This window comes from Crinia signifera, chromosome 7, assembly GCF_055691185.1.
Source record: "Crinia signifera chromosome 7, ASM5569118v1, whole genome shotgun sequence".
Taxonomy (NCBI): Eukaryota; Metazoa; Chordata; class Amphibia; order Anura; family Myobatrachidae; genus Crinia; species Crinia signifera.
Window position 1 is genome coordinate 119016549 of NC_139223.1, and position 23055 is coordinate 119039603.

At 44.5% G+C, this 23055-nt stretch overlaps 1 protein-coding gene across 1 annotated transcript in view; it reads left to right on the forward strand.

The window, feature by feature from the left end:
* The first annotated feature begins 11112 nt into the window (after nucleotides 1-11112).
* XRCC5 (X-ray repair cross complementing 5) overlaps nucleotides 11113-23055 on the forward strand; it is a 105592-nt gene continuing 93649 nt past the window's right edge. Inside the window, 3 exon segments of the mRNA XM_083153680.1 lie at nucleotides 11113-11270; nucleotides 11508-11561; nucleotides 22662-22775. Of these exon segments, the coding sequence (XP_083009806.1) occupies nucleotides 11241-11270; nucleotides 11508-11561; nucleotides 22662-22775 (198 nt within the window). The 5' untranslated portion in view covers nucleotides 11113-11240.

The window sequence follows — 23055 nt, forward strand, 5'->3', positions numbered from 1 at the left end:
ATCTGTGCCCCAATTTCTCCCGAGTACGGCAATGCCTCACATGTGACCAAAAAATACCAGTTGGGTGCATGGCAGGACTCAGAAGGGAAGGAGTGATTTTTGGATTTTGCGGCTCAGATTCTGGTGGAATGAATGGTGGGTGCTATGTGGCATTAGCAAGACCCCCGAAGCACGGTGAAATTATGAACCTAATAATCCATAGATGTGTGGTATATTTTAAAACACTCCTTTATACATAGGCCGGGTTTGTCGGGGCAAGTGTCACACTGGAAAATAGTTTGCTTTCTTATTCCCTTTTTATAGCAAACTTTGCACCTTTTTTGTGTCCTGCCCTTTTTTCCAGTGGAGGGGATTTCATCAGGAAAATGCTGCCCTGGTACAATACGGGGGCCAGTACTAGAAGTACTGGGGCCCTCTGCCTGCTGGTTCCCAAATATTAGGCCCTTTATGACTTCCTCTTGAAAGTGCATAAATGTCCCCTTCTGGCCGGTAGAACGGAATAGCACGTAAGCGTTATACAGTGCCATCTGGATGATATACACGGCCAGCTTCTTGTACCAGATTTTTGTTTTCCGCAGGGCACTGTACGGCTTCAGTACCTGATCTGAAAGATCCACTCCGCCCATGTACCTATTGTAATCCAGGATACAATTAGGTTTTGAGGTGTGGGTACTGGTACCTCGTACAGGGACGGAGGTGGTACTGTCTCCGTGAATTGTTGTCAGTATAAGGACATCCCTCTTGTCCTTATATTTGACCAACAACATATTTTCGGTGCATATTCCCCTGCTTTCACCCCTTCTCATTACTTGGGCAATGTGCGTTTTTGGGAGGCCTCTTTGGTTCTTGCGCACAGTACCGCAAGCTGCTGTACCTCTTGAACCAAGGGCCTTAAACAGGGGGATGCTGGTGTAAAAGTTATCCACATAGAGGTGATAACCTTTATCCAGGAAGGGGTGCACTAAATCCCAGACAATTTTTCCACTAACACCTACGAGGGAGGGGGGGCATTCTGGCGGTTCAATTCTTGAATCCTTCCCTTCATATACCCTAAACCTGTGAGTGTACCCTGAGGTGCTTTCACACAGCTTATACATTTTTATGCCATACCTTGCCCTCTTACTGGGAAGGTACTGGCGGAATTTAACCCTTCCTTTAAAATGTATAAGGGACTCGTCTATGCAAATGAATTTATCTGGGATGTACATGTCTTCAAATTTGGCACTGAAATGATCAATGACCGGCCTGACTTTGAATAGCCGGTCAAAGGTGGGATCATCTCTGGGTGGGCACTGTGCATTATCGTTGTAATGCAAAAATTTAAGGATCGTCTCAAATCGAGCCCGGGGCATGGCCATACGGTAAAATGGGGTGCTGTACAGAACATCTGTACTCCAATATTGCCTAATTTCTGGCTTTTTTACTATGCCCATATGAAACACCAGACCCCAAAACGTCATCATCTCTACTGCATCTACAGGGGTCCACCTAGCAAATGATGACGTGGGGTTTTGAGCAATAAACTGCTGGGCATATAAATTAGTTTGGTCCACCATTAAATTTATAAAATCATCAGAGAAAAATAATTTGAAAAAGTCAATTTCTCTGAGACCTGTGGAATCAAATTGGATTCCTGGCATGGCCAAAAACTCAGGAACCTGGGGCTCAAAATTGTCTGGTGGTGGGGTCCATACGAGATCAATTATTGGGGGGGGGGGGTCTCAGCTGCTCTACGGGGGCGTCTTTGAGGGGGTCCCTCATCACCAGAGGAGGAAGAGGAGCTTAAGGCGAATCCTTCAAATTCCCCGCTTGCATCACTGGCTGTGTCAGAGTCAGAAGCAAGCATGGCATATGCCTCCTCCGCTGAATACATTCTTCTGGATGACTGGGATGACATTTGGGATGACATTTGGGATGCCATTTTTATTTTTGTGTTACTGGTAGTGAAATGTTTCAACACGTGTATAGTGTAGGGGGGGGTACAAACTTTATTTCAACCCGGGGGGTATGTAGTGTGTAGTGTGTATGTAGTGCAGAAAAAAAAAATACTTTATACAAAAAAAAAAAATTGAAGGGGTTACAAAAAAAAATAATTGAAGGGGTTAAAAAAAAAATTGAAGGGGTTAAAAAAAAAAAATTGAAGGGGTTAAAAAAAAAAAAAAAAAGGTCCTGCGCCAAAAATTGAGCACAGATGTTGGTCAGTAACGTCCGTCACTGAACAGCGCTCAAAGGCAACAGGAATTTGAGCAAAAAAAAAAAAAATAGATCAACCCTGTGCCGAAAAAGATGATCAGTGATGTACGTCACTGATCAGCGCACAGCGGCCACAGGACACCCACAAAATCACAGTGTGTGTAAAAAAAAAAATTAAAAAAAGACCCCACAGCACACACACAAAAAAAAAAGGTGATCAGTGATGCGACACTGATTACCAGTGAGGGGCAGCAGGTGCACAACCTTTGGTGCAACTGACAGTGCAACTGGCAGGTATATATGTGATGAAACGAGATGGACCTGGACTGAGAACCTTCATATTCACCTCTCGTTTCTCACAGTGTAATGTACTTTTTAATCCTTGGCCCAGTTTATACACAAGAGCACCTGTGAGTTATGTGTATTGGTATGTACTGTTATCAGGTCTATACTGCGGGATTGTAAGTATTGGAGAGTTACAGTTCATTGCCATAGTGTGGGACAGAAAGCAGAGCCAGGTAGCTGGGCTAGCTAATTACCATGTGTATCACAGTCCCTAGTCCATTGTGGGAGGTGTGATAGGTGTTGCTGGTAATGTAGCAGAACAATGCCTGAGTGACTGATAAAATAGCTGCCAGACAAAGAGATGTATCTAGGTAACCTGGGAGATAATAGGTCAGACCCCCCCAGGGGATGTACAATGGGCCTCTGCTGCACTATATTGGCTGACCCAGCATTGGGATATCTGAGCCTACCCCCTGAGTAGACTTTGTGGCACCAGGGGGGATCTGCCAGCCAGGTATATAAGGAGAACAGTTTCTCTATGGAGAGATTCTATCCTGGTGGATCCTGTAACTAAGACATCAGAGGAAACCCTACCAGGACACAGGAATGTCTAGCTAACGGTAGTGGTAAGGCTGCAGGATACTGAGATTGCTATATCAGGGCACTGACTGCGAGAGGCTGCAGGAGGATCTATGCTACCAATTATCCTGTACCATGTGACCATCTTTTCTGTTGTGCTGTCATAATAAAGACTTATTTTTAATAAAGTCTTGTCTGCCCGAGTGATTGGCATCCCACCAAGGGTAACCACCTTCCCAGCTAAGGGTGGTTTCCTCACAATATATATAAAAAAAAAACCTCTGCACCCCCAAAAAGTTGCTGATCACCTCAGATATAGTGATCAGCACAAAAGGCGGGGGCAGCAGACACAAAATTTAGCACTCTCTATCACTCTCTGTCACTATCTCTCTCTATCTCTCTATCTCTCACTATCTAACACTCTATGACACTGCAGCAGCAGCAGTGACAGGTATATATATATATATAAAAAAAAACCTGCGCCCCCAAAAAGTTGCTGATCAGTTAATTTATACTGATCAGCACAAAAGGGGGGGCAGCAGTCAGTTATATAAAAAATATATAGCACAATCTGTCACTATCTCTATCTCTCTCTCTATATCTCTCTCTATCTCTCTATCTATAACTATCACACTGCAGCAGCACAAAATATAGCACTCTCTGTCACTAGGCCTCTCTATCTCTCTCTCTCTATCTCTCTCTATCTCTCTCTATCTCTCTCTATCTCTCTCTCTATAACTATATCACACTGCAGCAGCACAAAATATAGCACTCTCTGACACTATCTCTCTCTATCTAACTAACGCTATTACACTGCAGCAGCACAAGTTCACAACACAGGAAGTCACAAGTAACAGGATCCAGGAAGCATCCAGCACACTACAAGCAGTGATGAAGCAGGCAAGATATTTGCAAGGATCAGGTAAGTATTTTGCAAGGTTCTGGTCAGTATATCGCGGCAGCTAGGCACGGTGACCGCACTGCACGCAATTCCAGACCGGAATAGCATCTGCAGTGCAGTCACCGTTAGTTTAAACCCCCCTCCATGGCTGTGATTGGTCCGTCGGACCGACGGACCAATCACGGCCTTTGGGGGCGGGCGGGGTGAGACCAGTGTCACCCTTACACCCCGCGGTGATTGGTGCTGTACTTTACAGCACCAATCACCTCCGATCGCGTGTCACCGGCGAACGTTATTCGCCGGTGACACAAAAAACGCTGTAATTGGCTGTTCACACTGAACAGCCAATCACAGCGATCGCCGACGGGGGGGCGGCATCGCAGCCCCCCCTGGGCATGCACGGACATGTCTGCTGTCAGGGACAGTAGACATGTTGAAACTGTCACCGCGTCTATAGACGCGGTGACAGTTAAATGCCATGACGTACATTTACGCCATGTGTCGGGAAGTACTTCCCGACCATGACGTAAATGTACGTCAATTGTCGGGAAGGGGTTAAAATTGACTAGTGACTTGGACATGGTCTGTAACATCTCACCATTTGCTTATCTCAGTTTTATTGCTCACTTTCTCTAGTGGGAGAGGGGCATTGGGTGCGGTCTTAATTACTGAAGTTAGAAACAGCTTTTACAGATCTACTTATTAGAGTATTGGAGGCTGACTAAGCCTTGGCTGGCTATAGAAATCTGGCTTTAGAAATTTTGTCAGAATTCAAAGTAGGAAGATTCTAAGTAGGAATATACAACCGCACACTGTCGCCTAGACTTAGCCTGGACTTGCTGTGACATAACTCCCGTCTTATTCTCTTCTCATTGCAGGTAAAATTCCATTCATGCAACAGTCATATTTGAACTAGCATCACTGTGATTAGTATACTGCTTTGTCCTAGGTAAAATTCCATTCATGCAACAGTCATATTTGAACTAGCATCACTGTGATTAGTATACTGCTTTGTCCTAGGTAAAATTCCATTCATGCAACAGTCATATTTGAACTAGCATCACTGTGATTAGTATCTTGCTTTGTCTTAGGTAAATGTACAAATTTATTTTTAAAATTAGATAGTGACTTAAAATTGACTAGTGACTTGGACATGGTCTGTAACATCTCACCATTTGCTTATCTCAGTTTTATTGCTCACTTTCTCTAGTGGGAGAGGGGCATTGGGTGCGGTCTTAATTACTGAAGTTAGAAACAGCTTTTACAGATCTACTTATTAGAGTATTGGAGGCTGACTAAGCCTTGGCTGGCTATAGAAATCTGGCTTTAGAAATTTTGTCAGAATTCAAAGTAGGAAGATTCTAAGTAGGAATATACAACCGCACACTGTCGCCTAGACTTAGCCTGGACTTGCTGTGACATAACTCCCGTCTTATTCTCTTCTCATTGCAGGTAAAATTCCATTCATGCAACAGTCATATTTGAACTAGCATCACTGTGATTAGTATACTGCTTTGTCCTAGGTAAAATTCCATTCATGCAACAGTCATATTTGAACTAGCATCACTGTGATTAGTATACTGCTTTGTCCTAGGTAAAATTCCATTCATGCAACAGTCATATTTGAACTAGCATCACTGTGATTAGTATACTGCTTTGTCCTAGGTAAAATTCCATTCATGCAACAGTCATATTTGAACTAGCATCACTGTGATTAGTATACTGCTTTGTCCTAGGTAAAATTCCATTCATGCAACAGTCATATTTGAACTAGCATCACTGTGATTAGTATACTGCTTTGTCCTAGGTAAAATTCCATTCATGCAACAGTCATATTTGAACTAGCATCACTGTGATTAGTATACTGCTTTGTCCTAGGTAAAATTCCATTCATGCAACAGTCATATTTGAACTAGCATCACTGTGATTAGTATACTGCTTTGTCCTAGGTAAAATTCCATTCATGCAACAGTCATATTTGAACTAGCATCACTGTGATTAGTATACTGCTTTGTCCTAGGTAAAATTCCATTCATGCAACAGTCATATTTGAACTAGCATCACTGTGATTAGTATCTTGCTTTGTCTTAGGTAAATGTACAAATTTATTTTTAAAATTAGATAGTGACTTAAAATTGACTAGTGACTTGGACATGGTCTGTAACATCTCACCATTTGCTTATCTCAGTTTTATTGCTCACTTTCTCTAGTGGGAGAGGGGCATTGGGTGCGGTCTTAATTACTGAAGTTAGAAACAGCTTTTACAGATCTACTTATTAGAGTATTGGAGGCTGACTAAGCCTTGGCTGGCTATAGAAATCTGGCTTTAGAAATTTTGTCAGAATTCAAAGTAGGAAGATTCTAAGTAGGAATATACAACCGCACACTGTCGCCTAGACTTAGCCTGGACTTGCTGTGACATAACTCCCGTCTTATTCTCTTCTCATTGCAGGTAAAATTCTATTCATGCAACAGTCATATTTGAACTAGCATCACTGTGATTAGTATACTGCTTTGTCCTAGGTAAAATTCCATTCATGCAACAGTCATATTTGAACTAGCATCACTGTGATTAGTATCTTGCTTTGTCTTAGGTAAATGTACAAATTTATTTTTAAAATTAGATAGTGACTTAAAATTGACTAGTGACTTGGACATGGTCTGTAACATCTCACCATTTGCTTATCTCAGTTTTATTGCTCACTTTCTCTAGTGGGAGAGGGGCATTGGGTGCGGTCTTAATTACTGAAGTTAGAAACAGCTTTTACAGATCTACTTATTAGAGTATTGGAGGCTGACTAAGCCTTGGCTGGCTATAGAAATCTGGCTTTAGAAATTTTGTCAGAATTCAAAGTAGGAAGATTCTAAGTAGGAATATACAACCGCACACTGTCGCCTAGACTTAGCCTGGACTTGCTGTGACATAACTCCCGTCTTATTCTCTTCTCATTGCAGGTAAAATTCCATTCATGCAACAGTCATATTTGAACTAGCATCACTGTGATTAGTATACTGCTTTGTCCTAGGTAAAATTCCATTCATGCAACAGTCATATTTGAACTAGCATCACTGTGATTAGTATACTGCTTTGTCCTAGGTAAAATTCCATTCATGCAACAGTCATATTTGAACTAGCATCACTGTGATTAGTATCTTGCTTTGTCTTAGGTAAATGTACAAATTTATTTTTAAAATTAGATAGTGACTTAAAATTGACTAGTGACTTGGACATGGTCTGTAACATCTCACCATTTGCTTATCTCAGTTTTATTGCTCACTTTCTCTAGTGGGAGAGGGGCATTGGGTGCGGTCTTAATTACTGAAGTTAGAAACAGCTTTTACAGATCTACTTATTAGAGTATTGGAGGCTGACTAAGCCTTGGCTGGCTATAGAAATCTGGCTTTAGAAATTTTGTCAGAATTCAAAGTAGGAAGATTCTAAGTAGGAATATACAACCGCACACTGTCGCCTAGACTTAGCCTGGCCTTAAACTGGACAGAAACTGAAGGAAACTACAATCAACACAAGTGCAACTCTTAACTGCTAAAACTTTGAATATTACTCTTTCTGCTTGCATATGCACTGTCTGTTTTAAAAATGCACAGCTGTACCTCTAATGACTTTAGCTCTCCTGCTCTTCCATTGATAATAGGTGTCCCCCAACATTTTATTCTTGGCCCTCTTCTTCTCTATCTCTACATGTCCTCCCTGGGTGAGCTTATTTGCTCACTTAACTTCCACTACCACCTCTATGCTGATAATACTAAAATCTACCGATCCTTTCCTGATCTCTCTCCCTCTATCCTCACTCATATCTCCAACTGTTTCTCTGCTGTCTACTCTTGGATGACCCAGCACTTTTTTAGACTTAAAATATTAAAGACTAAGCTGACCTCTTCCCACCCTCCTGCATAAAACCTGACAATCTCTCAACCTAACCTGTCTAAGCTCACTTCTTCACCTTCTGTGTCACCCCAGTCTGTCTAACCCTCCCCTTTAGAATGTAAGCTCTCACGAGCAGGGCCCTCTCTCCTTATGTGCCTTTCTTAGAATATATAAACCTTTGCCACCCTGATAATTGCTTCAGTGTCCTGTCCCCTGGTGCAACTATCCATATTAACCATGTACTTGTCCGAAACTGTCTTGTACTGTAATTTGTTATGTGTTTTTGATTATAACTATGCTCTGTAAAGCGCTGCGGAATCTGTGTGCGCTATATAAGAAACTGTTAATAAATAAATAAATAAATATTTGTATCCAGAAATACACCAGGGTTGCCGACTCTCCCGGAATGGCCGGGAGTCTCCCGAAAATCGGGACCCCCTCCTGGCCCCCCGGAAGGGTGGGCAGGGTGGGCAACCCTCCCGGATTCAGGGGGGACCCCCCCTGCGCCCCGGATCGCGGCATTAAAATGCCGCAATCCTCGGGTCTCAGAGGAGGGGGCGGAGCTAAAATGACACAATTGCTTCACACTTAAGCCCCGCCCCCTGAGCGGCTGCTGGAACTCTCCTCTCCGGGCTTCTCCCGGAGAGGAGAATTATATAGTCAGCAACCCTGAAATACATTCATTTTTGACATTTACAATCCCGAAAATATGGCAATTCGTATTCGTATTGATAGCACATCAATACGAATATGAATTGCCGTATTTTCGGGATAGTAAATGTCAAAAATGAGTGTATTTCTGGATACAAATACACCTATTTTTTTTACAAATTTCCTTTAGTAAATTTCCCCCTTAGTGCCAGTTACATGTTATTTCCCCAGTAGTGCCAGTTACATGTTATTTGCCCAGTAGTGCCAGTTACATGTTATTTCCCCAGTTGTGCCAGTTACAGATGAAGCCAGGGAAGAGGGTTTTTAGCAACAACAAAAAAAATTTATTGAAATTTTTTTTACCTATAAAAAGTGCCAATTGGGGGTAACATTACATCATTATTTATTAAAAACATATAACATGACATACCATATTAAAAAAGTATTAGGCAGTGAGGTAGAGGAAATATAAATATAGTCATACGGTACCGTATTTTAAGCGTCCACTGATTATATGGATCCGCTCCTTGTTGTCAGCTGGCAATAGGCATGGGTGTTATTTGTGTCCCAAATGTCCAAAAGGCCCGTGGTAAGTACTTCTCGTAGAGTAACACTCTCTCGTTTTGTGTGTCACCTCCGTCCGGTGTAAGGGCATAACTGGGCCCCGAATAGATGAAGCCAGAAAGTGACTGCTGATCAGAAAAGTCTGAATATGGAGACTGGTCCGGATCCAATTTAATGGAATAGTAGCAAGGTATATGGAGCTGGATATTGGTTGTCCTCTAGTCCACCAAGTGTGTATTTCATGTGTTTGATGTGCCTATACAACATAAATGCTAGATACCTCAAGATACTGTACCTAATTGAAATATAAAAATACTCCAACATACGGAATTAAAACACACAATGGGCGGGATGCTCTAAACTTGAAATGCGGTAAAAACCCAGTTATCTGGGTTTTTACCGCATTTCTGTATTCTCTAACCCCCTCTGAAGTGTCAGCGCTGTGTAGGGAGCAAAAGCTGACGATTCCCTGCAGAAGCCTATGGGCTTCTTACCTCTGCGCATGTGCAGAGCACCAGAGCTGGCCGCAGGGCATGCTGGGAGGGATCCATGATGGCGTTCTACACATGCGCAGACCAGTGACGTGCGGTGAGGTTAGTGTTAGGTGAGGCAGGAGCTTTTATGGACAGTGACAGAGGGGTATGTGGGGAGAGTGACAGTGGGGGATGGGGGAGAGTGACAGCGGGGGATGGGGAGAGTGACAGTAGAGGATGGGGGAGCAGTGGCGTAACTATAAAATTTGCTCCCCCAAGCCAAAAGAGTTTCCTGCGCGCCCCCCTCCCCCTTACACAGGGGGGTGACAATGGCGGCTGGGAAAGAACAGAGAGGAGGTGACAAAGGGACAGAACACAAGGTTAAGTGACATAGGCACAGAACACAGGAGGGGTGGGGGTGACACGTGCAGAATGCAGAAGGGGGGGGGTGTGGCAGGTACAGAAGAAAAAAAGTGTGGGGGGGGGACATAAGGACAGAACACAGAAGGGTCAGAATACACAGCTAGACCTCAGTAGGTATGCTAATCAGCCTACTTGCACTTACTGAGCAGGGACCAGCTGTGGGGACTCAGGGCTTGATGGAGACCTTGACTTGGAGGAGAATGGTGTGTCCGGACGCAGCAGCAATATGAGATGCTGCAGGATATAAGGGGTAGGAGCTGGATGTAATTGAGGGGGGCAGCGGTGGCCCCAGTGCTGCATTAATGCACTGGCCGGGGGGCACATGATGGCACCAACTCGTTACTCAGCGCCAGGCAGCAGGGAGGAAGCGCCGGGCAGCAGGGAGGGAGCGCCGGGCAGCTGCGGCTCTGGTTACCTGGAAGGAGCGACAGGCAGCGGGGAGTGAGCACTGCGCAACAGCGGCCGGATTACCTGGAAGGAGCGCCAGGCAGCGGGGAGGGAGCACCGCGCAGCAGCGGCCGGGTTACCTGGAGGGAACGCCGGGCATCATCTACACCTCTGTCCTGACAGCCTGTCCCGCACCAGATCCCCGGGCGCCCTGCGCTCCCGGGCTGCAGGTTATGCTGGCGATGCTGAGCGAGCAAAGCAGGCTCCGCTCCAGGCTTCTGCCCCAACACCAGCGCGATCTTGGCAGCCAGGTCCTGGGCTAGCTCGACTGCCGTTAATGGGTCCAGCAGCCTCCTACCCAGCCACGTGTGACAGCGGATCAGTCTGTCAGTGTGTGACAGACTGATCCGCTGTCCAAGACATCTGTCTCAGTTACAGGGGAGTGCTCTGAAGGCACGTCCCTGTCACTGAGGCAGAGGAGTAGGTGCCGTTTCCCCATACTTTTTCAATGGGCTTTTCAGCATCTGCTTGTGCCCGCAACTTAGCCCTGCCCCCCGCTGCTGACAGTTTTAAACTGTCAGCTGGAGGCACAGCTACCGCTGCTTCCCAACGCTCACACAGCCTCTCTCAAACCATAAATTATAAAAATTAAAACTACAAATAGGATATTTAGAACAGTATATGTTTGTAAATATCATCTTTGTATTTTTTTTTTTATGATTTATGACAGGTGAGGCTCTGCCTCCCCTGCCTGCACGTCCCTGGCGCAGACAGACTCCCGGGTCTTCCCGCTGTCCCTTGCGTTAATAATTGCATATGCGATTATTAACAATGCGGTACCTGGCGAAGGGGGGTGTTAGAGGGCTGTGGATGTTAGAACATCCTGCCCATTGACTGGATGTGGACGAGCACTACAAGCTCCAGAACGGTAATTTGCTGCAGGGAGCAGACGGTTTTCCCCACCTTTTTACTATGACTATACAGTATATTGATTTAACTGGTGAATACAGAGCAGTGTGAGCCCAGGACATTGTAGTACAGTACAGTACAGTATTATCTGATCCATGCAATGTGTCAGGATACCCACCAGAGGCCACTGCTGCTCTCCCCTGTCACACAGACAGTCAGACGGAACCCAGGTTTGCCTCCTTTTTTTTTTTTATAGGGGAAGAGGATCTGTGATACAGCGAGGAGGAGGAAGATGGCGCGGGCAGGGAAGGTATGATTATGAGAGAGGGGTGTGTGTGTGGCTCACACGGAGTTCCCCTGATTATACTCTGCCTGCTGCCTCTCTTCTGGGGACTAGCACATAGCACACTATGTTGGGATCTGCCTGGACTTGTAATACAACCTGTAGCTGTCGCTTTAAGTTCCGAGGACAGTCCGACAGGCACATGTATTACATAGTTACCAGCCACTGTGTGTATGTGTGCAGGCTGGCAGCTGTATGCTGTAGTCAGCAGTGTTAATTCTTCATATTTATTTGTTGTGAGCGTTGCAAATGTGAATAAATGCAATAGTGCAAATCCAGCACTATGGGGGTGGTAGTCCTGGGCGCCTGCACCACTGTGTGCATCAGAACCCTCTAGTACTCGGTAATTTGGTAGTTGCTGCAGGGAACAGGTGTGCAGGTAATGGAGGCTCAAGTTCTGAACAGCAGCCCCTTGACTAAGTACAGTATGTGGCAACATCTATAGGGGACAATAGCAAGCTGTGGTGCGCCAGACCCCGGGTACACATTGTAATGTTCACAACAAATTTAATGATGATCTGAAAAAGTTTAATTGTGCTACCCACCCATGTTTTTAACTTGAAGTGATAATTGAATTGAGAGGCAGGTATAAATTAAAGTTAAATACATTTTAAAAAATGGTACTTGTTTCCTAGCACGGCGCCCACTACTCCATTTATGTAGAGGGCTATTCAGGGTAAGGAAATCGCATCGCATGCCATTAATGGCATGCGATGTGATGCGATTTTTTTATCGCATCCTATCTTACTAATGTATTCTCTGACTTATTAATGTATATTCTGACTTAGCCCATTAAAAAGATAGGATGCGATAAAAAATCGCATCGCATGCCATTAGTGGCATGAGATGCGATGCGATTTTTTTATCGCATCCTATCTTTTTAATGGGCTAAGTCAGTGAATACATGTAAAATATAGGATGCCCCCCCCCACTTTCCACGACACCCCGAAGCGTGGCGAGCGCAGCAGAACGCATCCTCCGACTTTTTCATTACCCCACTATCCACGTCCGCGTGAAGTTGATTTTATATAGTGTGGCGAGCCACCGAGCCCGAAGAGTGGCAAGCGGACGCGGAATCCATGTAAAGTAATCCACGTTAGACATATATAAAAAAATATATATGCAAAAATAAATAAAAATTCCTTATGGTGCCGTACATAGAAAATCTGGGCGCCGTGCTAGGAAACAAGTACCCAAATAATAAATAAATGAATAACTAGTACTACATTTGTAAATGGTAACTAATCCTATGGCATATATTCAATGCCGTGGGCGAGCGGTAACTGCGAGCAGGACTTTTTGCTCGCAGTCACCGCTCACCCTGTCAGTATTCAACTGACACCCCTCATTCGCAAATTCCCCCTCGCTACGTTTTTTGAGCGAGGGGGAATTTGCGAATGTGCCTCCAAAAGCTGCGAGAATCGAGGCTAATTACAGAGAGTTTGCTGCACTAGCCGCGGCTCTCGCAGTTTAGGGGAATCCTCGCAGTTCTGTGACTGCGAGGATTCCCCCGGAACGTTGCATAGTGCGAGCGGCCGGCGCGGGGGTTAAACTGCGAGGATCACTGGTTTTCTGTGATCCTCGCAGTTTAACCCCCTCGCCGGCCGCTCGCACCGGCATTGAATACTTGCCTTTGTGTTTAAACCCATTCATTGCATGGGGATATTTGCATTTTCCATGATTTTATGTTTTTTATCTAGACCAGAGGTTCTCAGTCTGTGGGTCCCGACAGTCTTAGCATGGGGTTGTGACTCCATGTTGCTGACCATCAGGCTGATGACTTTTGAAATCTCAGTCAGTGTTTCATTCAAGGAGTTTGACCAATCTGAACTGTCTGTTATTTAGACTCCTCCTTTTACTTTGTGCCTCCACAATGTGCAGCGAATCCTGTTTAGGATTCGCTGCATAATTGCTGGGTTCCGGAGGGCTGGAGCATTCGCTGCCAGCCCTCCTTGTCACCCTATTCAACACTGCAGGGGCTCGTTGACCCTGACGGGGATTTTTCGCCACAGGGAGCTGGGGGACGGAGACAGGCAGGGAGATGGAAGCCTCCCTGCCTGTGCCGGAATGTGTGTGTGGGGGGAGGGAGGGCTCCCGGGGACACAGCTAGCAGGGGCGCTGTGGAGGGAGCCACTGCACTGGTCCCACTCATGCATATGGAATGAGTGTGACCAGTGTGAAGTGAATATCTAATGAGCAGCTCCCCGCCCCCTGCTGGCGAATGTGTAGATAATTTTTTTTTGTATATTTGCTGCAAGCACATAAATAAAAATAGCATGCCCCCTCACACAATAACATTTCACATTTTTTTGCCCCCCCCCCCTAAAAAAAACACCTTTATTTTAAAAGATCACATTCCAGTTCATCTTAAAAAGAAACGGTGAATTATGGTGAAAATCATGTTAAAAGCAGTTCTCCATCTTAGCATTGAATACACTCTTGTTGAATCCCAATGAAAACCCCATTGAAATACACCAGCGAATTGCAGCGAGCATGAAACGGATAACTAGCCGGAGAACATTGAATAGGGTGAATCAGATTTTCTGTGAAAAAGATTCACAGCAAGGAGTCAAAACAGCCCGATTCACCGAATAAAACCGGTGAATCGGGAGCATTAAATACTGCCCGTAATGTAATCACTTTCTGCAGTAACTTGCTAGGGTCCTGTCATTATCCCAGAGCAAAATAGTTTGAGGACCCCTGATCTAGACAACCTGCTGCTCCTGGGCTGGCTAGCTTCAAATTGCAGTGTTAGAAGGGGGTCCGGCCCGGAGATCATACATGCACATACTTGCCTACCTGACCCTCTCCATTAAGGGAGAAAATGCTCTGTTCCTGGACTTCCCTGGTAACATAGGATTGCCATCACCTGTGGTGAGCTAGTTAATTGATAAGAAAGGTGTTTCACCACAGGTGATGGCAATCATATCTTACCAGGGAAGTCCAGGAACAGAGTATTTTCTCCCTCTGTGCTCGATGACTGTCCGACAGTCAGGATTACGACGGTCAGCACTCTGACATCGGAATCCCGACTGTTTAAATGCTAGACAGTCGGTATCCCAAATGACAGGGGCGATTCTCCCTTGCGGGGGTTCATGACCCCCATAGAGGAAGAATAGAACCTGTGGCGAGCTAAGCGTGCCATCGAGCCCACAAGGGGCCTCTTTGCGCTCACCTCCCTGTTGGAGCACCAGCAGTGGGGATACCGTTGTCAGGATACTGACCGTCGGTATCCCGATTGTCAGACTGCCATACCACACCCGGAGAGGGTCAGGTAGGCAAGTATGTACATGCATTATGTATGATCTCCGGGTATGATCCGATGCGCACAGGACCACAAATCGGATTGGAAGTCAGGCACATGATGTTTGGGCCAATTTTACTTAATTTCTTGACCTGATCCGCCAGAATCAGGTGAAATCAGGCTGGAATTGCATAGTGTATGGGGCCTTAACACTGCCACTTCTATGTGAGAAGTCTCATCCAATTCCCCATGAACCGCTCGGGACACTCCCGGGTGACAGGATCACATGCGGCCCTTCTGTATGTGATTTATTGCATACGACCCCACTCCCTGCAATTGGGAGGGAGTCTGACAGAGAGGTCGTACGTGCTGCATGTATGATCTTTGAGTCCGATACTATGCGCATGGGACCACTTATCTGTTCGGACGTCAGACACGTTATTTCGGCCGATTTCTCGACCCGATCAGCCGAAATTCGGCCCAAATCTCATAGTGTATGGGGGCCTTAAGGGTAAAATATTCCCCATGATCGATATACCGATAATTTTTCACCCTTAATGATTGGGGTAATTGTCTTTCTGTAGGGATATTTTATTAGCCCCGATAAGCCAGCCCTTGGCCTTTTGAGGATTTTGTTTCATGAAACAAAATTAGCTGACTTTTTCAAGTGAAAACACACAGGTTTCACTAAATCTGTATTTTCGGGCGTTGCTTTTTTTCCCCACTCTGTCCAAATAAATAAATAAACCATTGAGAAAATACTCACCAGTAATTGAATATCGGCCTATGTGGTTATTTTATTTTTCAGCAACACACATTTTTGCTGGATATCCACCTAGCTGATAGATCTAAAGCTGAGGTAGCCAACCCTAGTCCTCGAGAGCTACTAACAGTGCATGTTTTGCAGGTCTCACAGAATCACAAGTGAGCTAATTAGCTCCATCTGTGTATCTTTTAAAATGTGTCAGTGATTAATGATTGCAGCTGTGCAGCAGCTAGGTTGTCTGGAAAATATGCACTGTTGGTAGCTCTCGAGGGCTAGGGTTGGCTACCACTGATCTCAAGATTAGTAAGTTCATACACTGTTACCAGTTGTCAGCCCAAAGTGTTGTGCCTGATGTCACAACTGGATGGATATTTAAATGTCTGTCACCAGCAGTCTCTGCAGTAAGTTTACGCACAGCCAAATGAGCCGGTTATATCGCACACCAGCTGTGCTGCATCGCCATCACAATATCGTTCACAGACATATCAAGGGTATAGAGGTAAACATTGATGGTCTTGTAATACATATCACCCCTCACTCTGGTTTAATCCGATGTTTACAGCTCTGCGCGTTTGCAGGTTCCCGTTGCAAACGGATTCGGCAAAACGCTGGGCATTCCCATGGGTAATGTCCTGCCCTGTGCTCGTCCTGGTGGCCGAAAATAAGTGCGTTTGTTGCGGAAACATGCGAGGGGACGTGTTTTCGTCACACAACCCCTCGCATGTAAAAGGGGGGAATCATCAGGGAGGGGGTGGTGCTCGGATGGGCGGCCTCTCTGGTTCTCTGTAAGCTGCGATCCTCACAGTTTACCGAGCCAATCAGAATCACCCCTATCGTCTGTTATATTGCTCAGTGTTTTCCAAGTTTATTCAGGGTAGTATGCAAACCCTATTGGATTGACATGCAGCCATTTGGGGGAGGTGGCGACTGACCTTGTTTAACAAAACAAGGGTGCATTGCGACCCAATTTTATAGTAGTGTTTAGACCAGAATTTCCTGCTGTAGTGGAGGAGTTCTGAAGGTCCGTCTAATTAAGCTTACTCAGTTGGTAAGCTTATGGCTCTTATTGCCATTGGTTCTCATTCATTACACTCGTAGACCAAGAGTTTCTTATTATTCAGAAAAAAATGAAATGAAAAAAGCATGCCTACCACCTATTAGGTTCAGTTATCTTGTGGTGCACGGTCTGTCGTTGTCAGCTGCTGGCACTGGTTTTGCCTATCACATTGACCAACTAATATGATCTTTCCTGGGGCCCCCAACCGATAGCACCCCTGCACATATCCTTCAGCATCCAGTTTGTTAATCCCTAAGATAAGCAATTATTTTCTCCACCTAATTTGCATACTGTATACCTGGCCAAAAGGAGTATGATGTAATCTGGATAAATTAAAGGTATCGCATCATAGACAGAAATGATTCATTCCCGCACAGGTATCGTCAGATTATTGTGACTATGCGCACACACTACAATATTGCAACTTTTTGACCAATCTTTTCTGGCAAGTTTTAACAATTGGAAAAGACAAATTTATCCTCCTTTTTTTTTAGTTATTTTTTTGGACCGTTTATCGACAAAACTTTAATTCCTACACATTAAACAATATAACTGTCTGATCAACAGATTATTACAAAATCAAACCAATAATTGTATATCGTGTGACCAGTTTTTAATTTTCATATTTTTATATCAAGTAAAAAAAAGGATGGTATACAGACAACGAGTAACACGTGAAAATGATAATTCTCAAAACTAATGTTCTATAAGGAAGCATCTGTACAGACTAAGAAAAATACAGCAGTGAGATGATACATCGTGAGTGGAATAGAAAGGTGTATTAAAGTCATGTAATGCCTTTATGTTGTTCATACATTAGACCAGTGGTTCACAAACTGTGGGTCCTGACCCCAAAGTGGGATTCGTGATGGGGTCAGCATGGGGTCACGACTCATTTTTCTGACCGTCAAATTGGTGACTTCTCTAATCTATCCAGTGATCCAAGGAGTCTGAAAAATCAGTTGAGTTGTCTGTTACCTCACTCCTTGCATCATATTGTGCCTCCACAATGCTGCCATGTATGTGCATCTGTTGACCACAGGTTCCTGGATGCTTCTCCGACATCGGAATTCTGACTGCTAAATGCCCAACAGTCGGCATCCCGACTGCCATGGGATATTTTGCCTCTTGGGTGTCCACGAGGGACATAAATACAGGTGTTGCAACCATTCTGCGGTAACTTGCTGGGGTCCTGTATTAGGCCATCTGAGGATCACTTGTCATAATTACTTAATTAACAGTTTCTTATATAGCGCACACATATTCTGCAGCACTTTACAGAGATGTATAGTTTTTATATTTTTGGATTGTAGGAGGAAACCCATGTAAGTACGGGGAGAATATACAAACTCTGCAGTTAGTGCCGTGGTGGGAGTCAACCCCATCTCAGTGCTGTGAGGCAGTAATGCTAACCATTACACCATCCATAATCCCCCCTCACATCCAGTCTGCACCCCGAACCTACAGTATGCAGTTTTCCTACCATGGTACAGTATGCACCAGTATGTCTGCCCTGTTGCTGCTAGGGGGACACCAATCATCATTATACAGATGTCTTTTCTTGTTTAATGGCTCTGCATTTGTAGGTCTTCATGTCATTTTATAGTGCGACTGCTATAGTTCTGCATGCACGATCATGCTTTCTCTGTAATAGGGACAGGGGACTTGCATCCCTAGGGACATCATTCAGCCCCAGCACATAACACTATACCCCAGCACCTTGAAGGGGAGTGGTGCTCATTCCTAAGAGAAGGGAGAAGTGGCTGGTTCGGGAAAGGACCACTCACCGGCTGCCTTCCAAAGCCAAGAAGAAATGCTGGGAGAAATAGAGCCAAAACTGCATGCTGTATGAAGACCCGGAAGTGCTGGGAGAAGAGTATCAGGAGCTGATGACTGGAAAGAGGACGCATCATTGTCCGTCTGTACGGATTAACCAAGAAAGTACTTTACAGGCACAGGAGCAAGCACATCTGAGCACCTGGGCATTGCATTAGGTTGCTGCATATATTCTCAGCAGAAGCTTCTTGGGTGTCATATCCGCACCACTTTGTAATGAAAAAAGTAGCACACAACGATGCTTGCCCTACAGAGTTACATGGAGTCCCACACCCCCTTGTGTATCATGACTTGTAGCACAGAGGATACATGTATGTGGACACATCTCTATGTTCCCACTTACAGGGGCTGCTTTCTTTGAATCTACTTCCATCCCACTGCTCATTTGTGTCAACCAGCTGTGTGGATCCACTAGCATGTCTGTTAAATCATGTCTCATTGTGACTCCTGCTGACTGCATTGACGGAGCTGTCAGGATGAATATTACAGTACATAAACAAAAGGCATGTTTGCACAATATTAGCAGTGAATTCACCCTTACTTGGGAACAGTTAATGCTGCTGCTATTCTGTTAATCCATCGCTGAAAAACTGTTGCTGCATGATTTTGAGAACTGATTGGCTAAACATTGGCACCGCAAATAACATGGTATCCTTCTATAGTAGACAGGGGAAAATACAGTTTAGGGGTCTATGGAATGGATGGAAATAAAGTAGATAATATTACATGATAATTTATAGCTCTGTAGGTCAGATAATATAATATTGCAGAGGGTCCTTTAGCGTGAATAGTAGAATACACAAATAGGATTTTATTTATCAAGACATCACTTAAAGTACATTCTAAAGTGGAGTCTTAAAAAGGGAATTATTTGTGTTTTGCAGTATAAAATCACATTGAAAACACTGTTGCGCAAGTTTTATGGGTGCATAATTGTGTGTTTCACAGTTTGCAAACAAATGCAGTCTTTAACTTATTGGGGTGTATTCAATGTGGCCGGTGAGGGGGTTAAACGGTGGGGATTGATGGAAACAAGCGATCCTCGCTGTTTAACCCCCACGCTGGCCATTCACCCTATTTATCATTCCGTGTGAATCCTCGCTGTCAGGACAGAGAGGATTCCCCCAAACAATGAGTCTTGTGGCTAATACAGGGAGCCCACATACGCCTTTCCTCCTTGCTCCAAAAACCTAGCGAGGGGGAAACAGTGTATGCAGGGGGTAAGTTGAATACTGACCTTGCGAGCTGTGACAGCAGGCAGGCAGCCCTGCTCGTTGTCACAGCTCGCCCCCAGCATTGAATACTGCCCATTAGTTTCTCTACACCCACTGTACAACAGAGTCATAGCAAACGCAACATAGACAGTAATTGTACTTTGGCTGCAACTACACACATACTATATGATCATGTACATTTCCTCTTACAGTTACTGCACGACCATTCCTGGCCTGGTTTTGGCATCGTAGTACAGATGGGGCCGGGCTCATCTTTGCAGGGGATGGCGATGGCGACGCCATTCGCCATTCCCTGCTCCCGCGCCATCTGTGTGTCGGAAGGGGACGCGCGCGCACGAGGTGCGCGCGCGTCCCCTTCCGACGGTGCTGCCGTCCCCTTCCGACGGTCGCCCGGTGCCCACACCGGGCGCCCGCACCCCCCCACAGCCTCCTCGGGTCCCCCCAGCCCCCCTCGAGCGGGAGGCGGACAGTATTGCGTCCGCCTCGCCCGCCGGCCGCCCGGATACTGAGACGCACGTGCGTGGGGGACGCACGCGCGTCTCAGTCAGATGGCGCGCCGTGTTGCTGGCGGATCGCCAGCAGCATGCTGCTGGCGATTCCCAAGCAAGCATAAGGCCTGCCCTATCTGTAGCATACAGTCTAAAGTCACATTTGAAAAAAAAAGTTATGTATGTAGTAACTTGAGGGATAGCAACTTATAGTGCAGTGGTTCTCAGTCTCAGGCCCCCAAGTAGTTCATGTTTTCCTGGTTACCTGTGGATCTTTAAACCTGCTGGGTGATCTGTAAAACAAAAACCGTGTAACACTGTAGGGGAACTGGATGCCTTTTCCTGGGGTAGAATGCAGTCCAGTCTTTGGGGTGCAACTGGCCGCAACCAGTTTTATTAAGCAGAAAATACAATAAAAATAAAATACCTTGCCTGCCTGGTACTAACTAAACACAGGACATTCCTAACTGTCTCTAAACAAAACACAAAGTTGTCCAGTCACCACTGGATGGCTCACTTGCATAAGAAAGCTTGTTTCTCTCACAGAGATTCTGCAGTCTGCCCACACTGATCAGTCTAGCAGCTCTATCAGGCCCTTGCACAGCTGCAAACCCTGATTAGCCCTCTATGAGGCCAAACACCTGAACTGAGCCTTTACTCAGCTTTAACAAAAAGAAACACTCTCATGGAAGTTTCTATAATGTGTAAAGGTGGCCATACATCTACAGATCGATTGTCAGATTGAGCTGGTTGGGACAAAATCCTGGTAATGGATGAGAGCAAATGACAGTTGACCATTTGCTTTGTAATGCCGGAAAACGGCCAAAACCTGTCATTCAGATATTACCAGGTTTTTGTTTCAACCAGCCCAATCTGACAATCAATCTGTATGGCCACCTGTAGACAAGAACCTGGGACAAACATACCTAATCTCAAACACTATTCCAGTGTTCTTGTCACACTGTTAAGGCTCCTGAGGACCAAGATTGATTGTTAATACAGTTATCTCATGCACCATTTTATACCAATTCCAAATTGTCCATGTGCCCAATATATAGTTTTATATACTAAGATGTATTGATTAGCTGTGGTCCCGGTGAGAGCCTTTCAGCTGCCTCTGCTGCAAAACACACAGAGATAGTTCTTATTCATTTACTCATTTCTGTTGACACAGTCACCTACTGTTTACATGAGAGTGATGTGGATGAGATTTGTTGAGAGATTTAGGAAACGACTGCTGGTAAAAATCCATTGATCCGAGAATGTAGTATTGTAAGAAATGTCATTAGATGTTCATTCCTTTATTTCATACTGTACAAGGGTATTCTATACAGACGTAGTGTCTGAAAACAAATTTGATTTCTACAACTTGTGGAGATGTATTCTTTATATACATTTTGAGCAATATATGTATTTTGGCTTACATGTATTATTTTCCTTTAAACCATGCCACACATACTGTAGTATGCTGCACTGTATAACCATATCAACATTTATTCCCACTTTCTCACATGTTTTCTCTCTAAACGTTACCAAAACCACTAATGCTGCTTTCACACAGCAAAACCTGCTTAGACCAGGTACTTAAAACGTTTTTTTTTTTTTTTTAAATGGGTCAGAGCAAGTTTAACCCCTTGCACATCACATGTAAATACCTGGTCTAAAGGAGGTTTGCGGTGTGAAAGCAGCGATGGGGAGAGAGGGGACGCACTGACGCTCATTACATATGCGCATATGTAATGTGCAGCTGATTACATATGTGCATATGTAACGAACGACTGGCTCATTAAATATGCACTGCGCTGGGGACCAATAGTGTTCACTGCTGCCTGGGTACAGTTTCAGACGCATTCAGACAGCAAAAAAAAAAACGGGTCTGAAACAGATAGGACCCTGCTTTTTTACCGTTTCCAAAAAACGTTTGTTTTTTTGCGGAAACCGTGAAATCACTCTGCATCTTTCAGACCGCATATATTACCATTTTAAAACAGTTAAAAATCTGCAAAATTCTGTTTTTTTTTTGTGCGCTCTGAAAGGGGCATAATTGGCAGAATAATATTCAAAACCCTTACTGATTCTATGTACAAGTGTTATGTTCTATGGCCTCCAACTTTATATTTCCAATTTCCCTTTGTTTTTGTCTCTTGTAGAAATAGATGGTTTAATACTGTATGTAAAAATATTCTCGGCTCTTCCTAGATTATATGAAGGTGGTTGTAGATAGTATTAAAAGATCTCAGCATTCATTATATTTGTTATTACTTTCCTACTCTTACCCTAAACCCCTTGATCTTGTAGCTTCTGCATCAAAACAGAAAACACAAATCCTGGTGTGAATAAATAATACAGTATTATAAGATAATGTAGGGATACTTACATGTTCTACTTTGTAGGGACTATGGGTAACATTGGTTTAATGTGACTGTGTGATGTCTCCACAGAGTGCTGTGGTGCTCTGCATGGATGTTGGACTTGCAATGAGTCACTCCAATCAGGGGGAGGAAAGCCCATACGAGCAAGCAAAGAAAGTCCTGATGTTGTTCGTCCAAAGACAGGTAATGATTTGTGGTTATGACCAATTAGTTATATAGCACACACATTCCACAGTGCTTTGCAGAGAATATTTGGCCAATCGCATTCACTTTGTTGCGAGCCAATTATACAATAAAGTATATTTTTGGATTGTGGGTGGAAACCAGAGCACCTGGAAGAATCCCGTGCAAGCATAGGGAGAATACACAACCTGTAAAAGCATTTTAATCAAAGTAGGCTGGCTGATTAATCTTAAAGGATATGTAATAATTGTGTCCTTTTCATTATTTTCTCTGGTTGTTA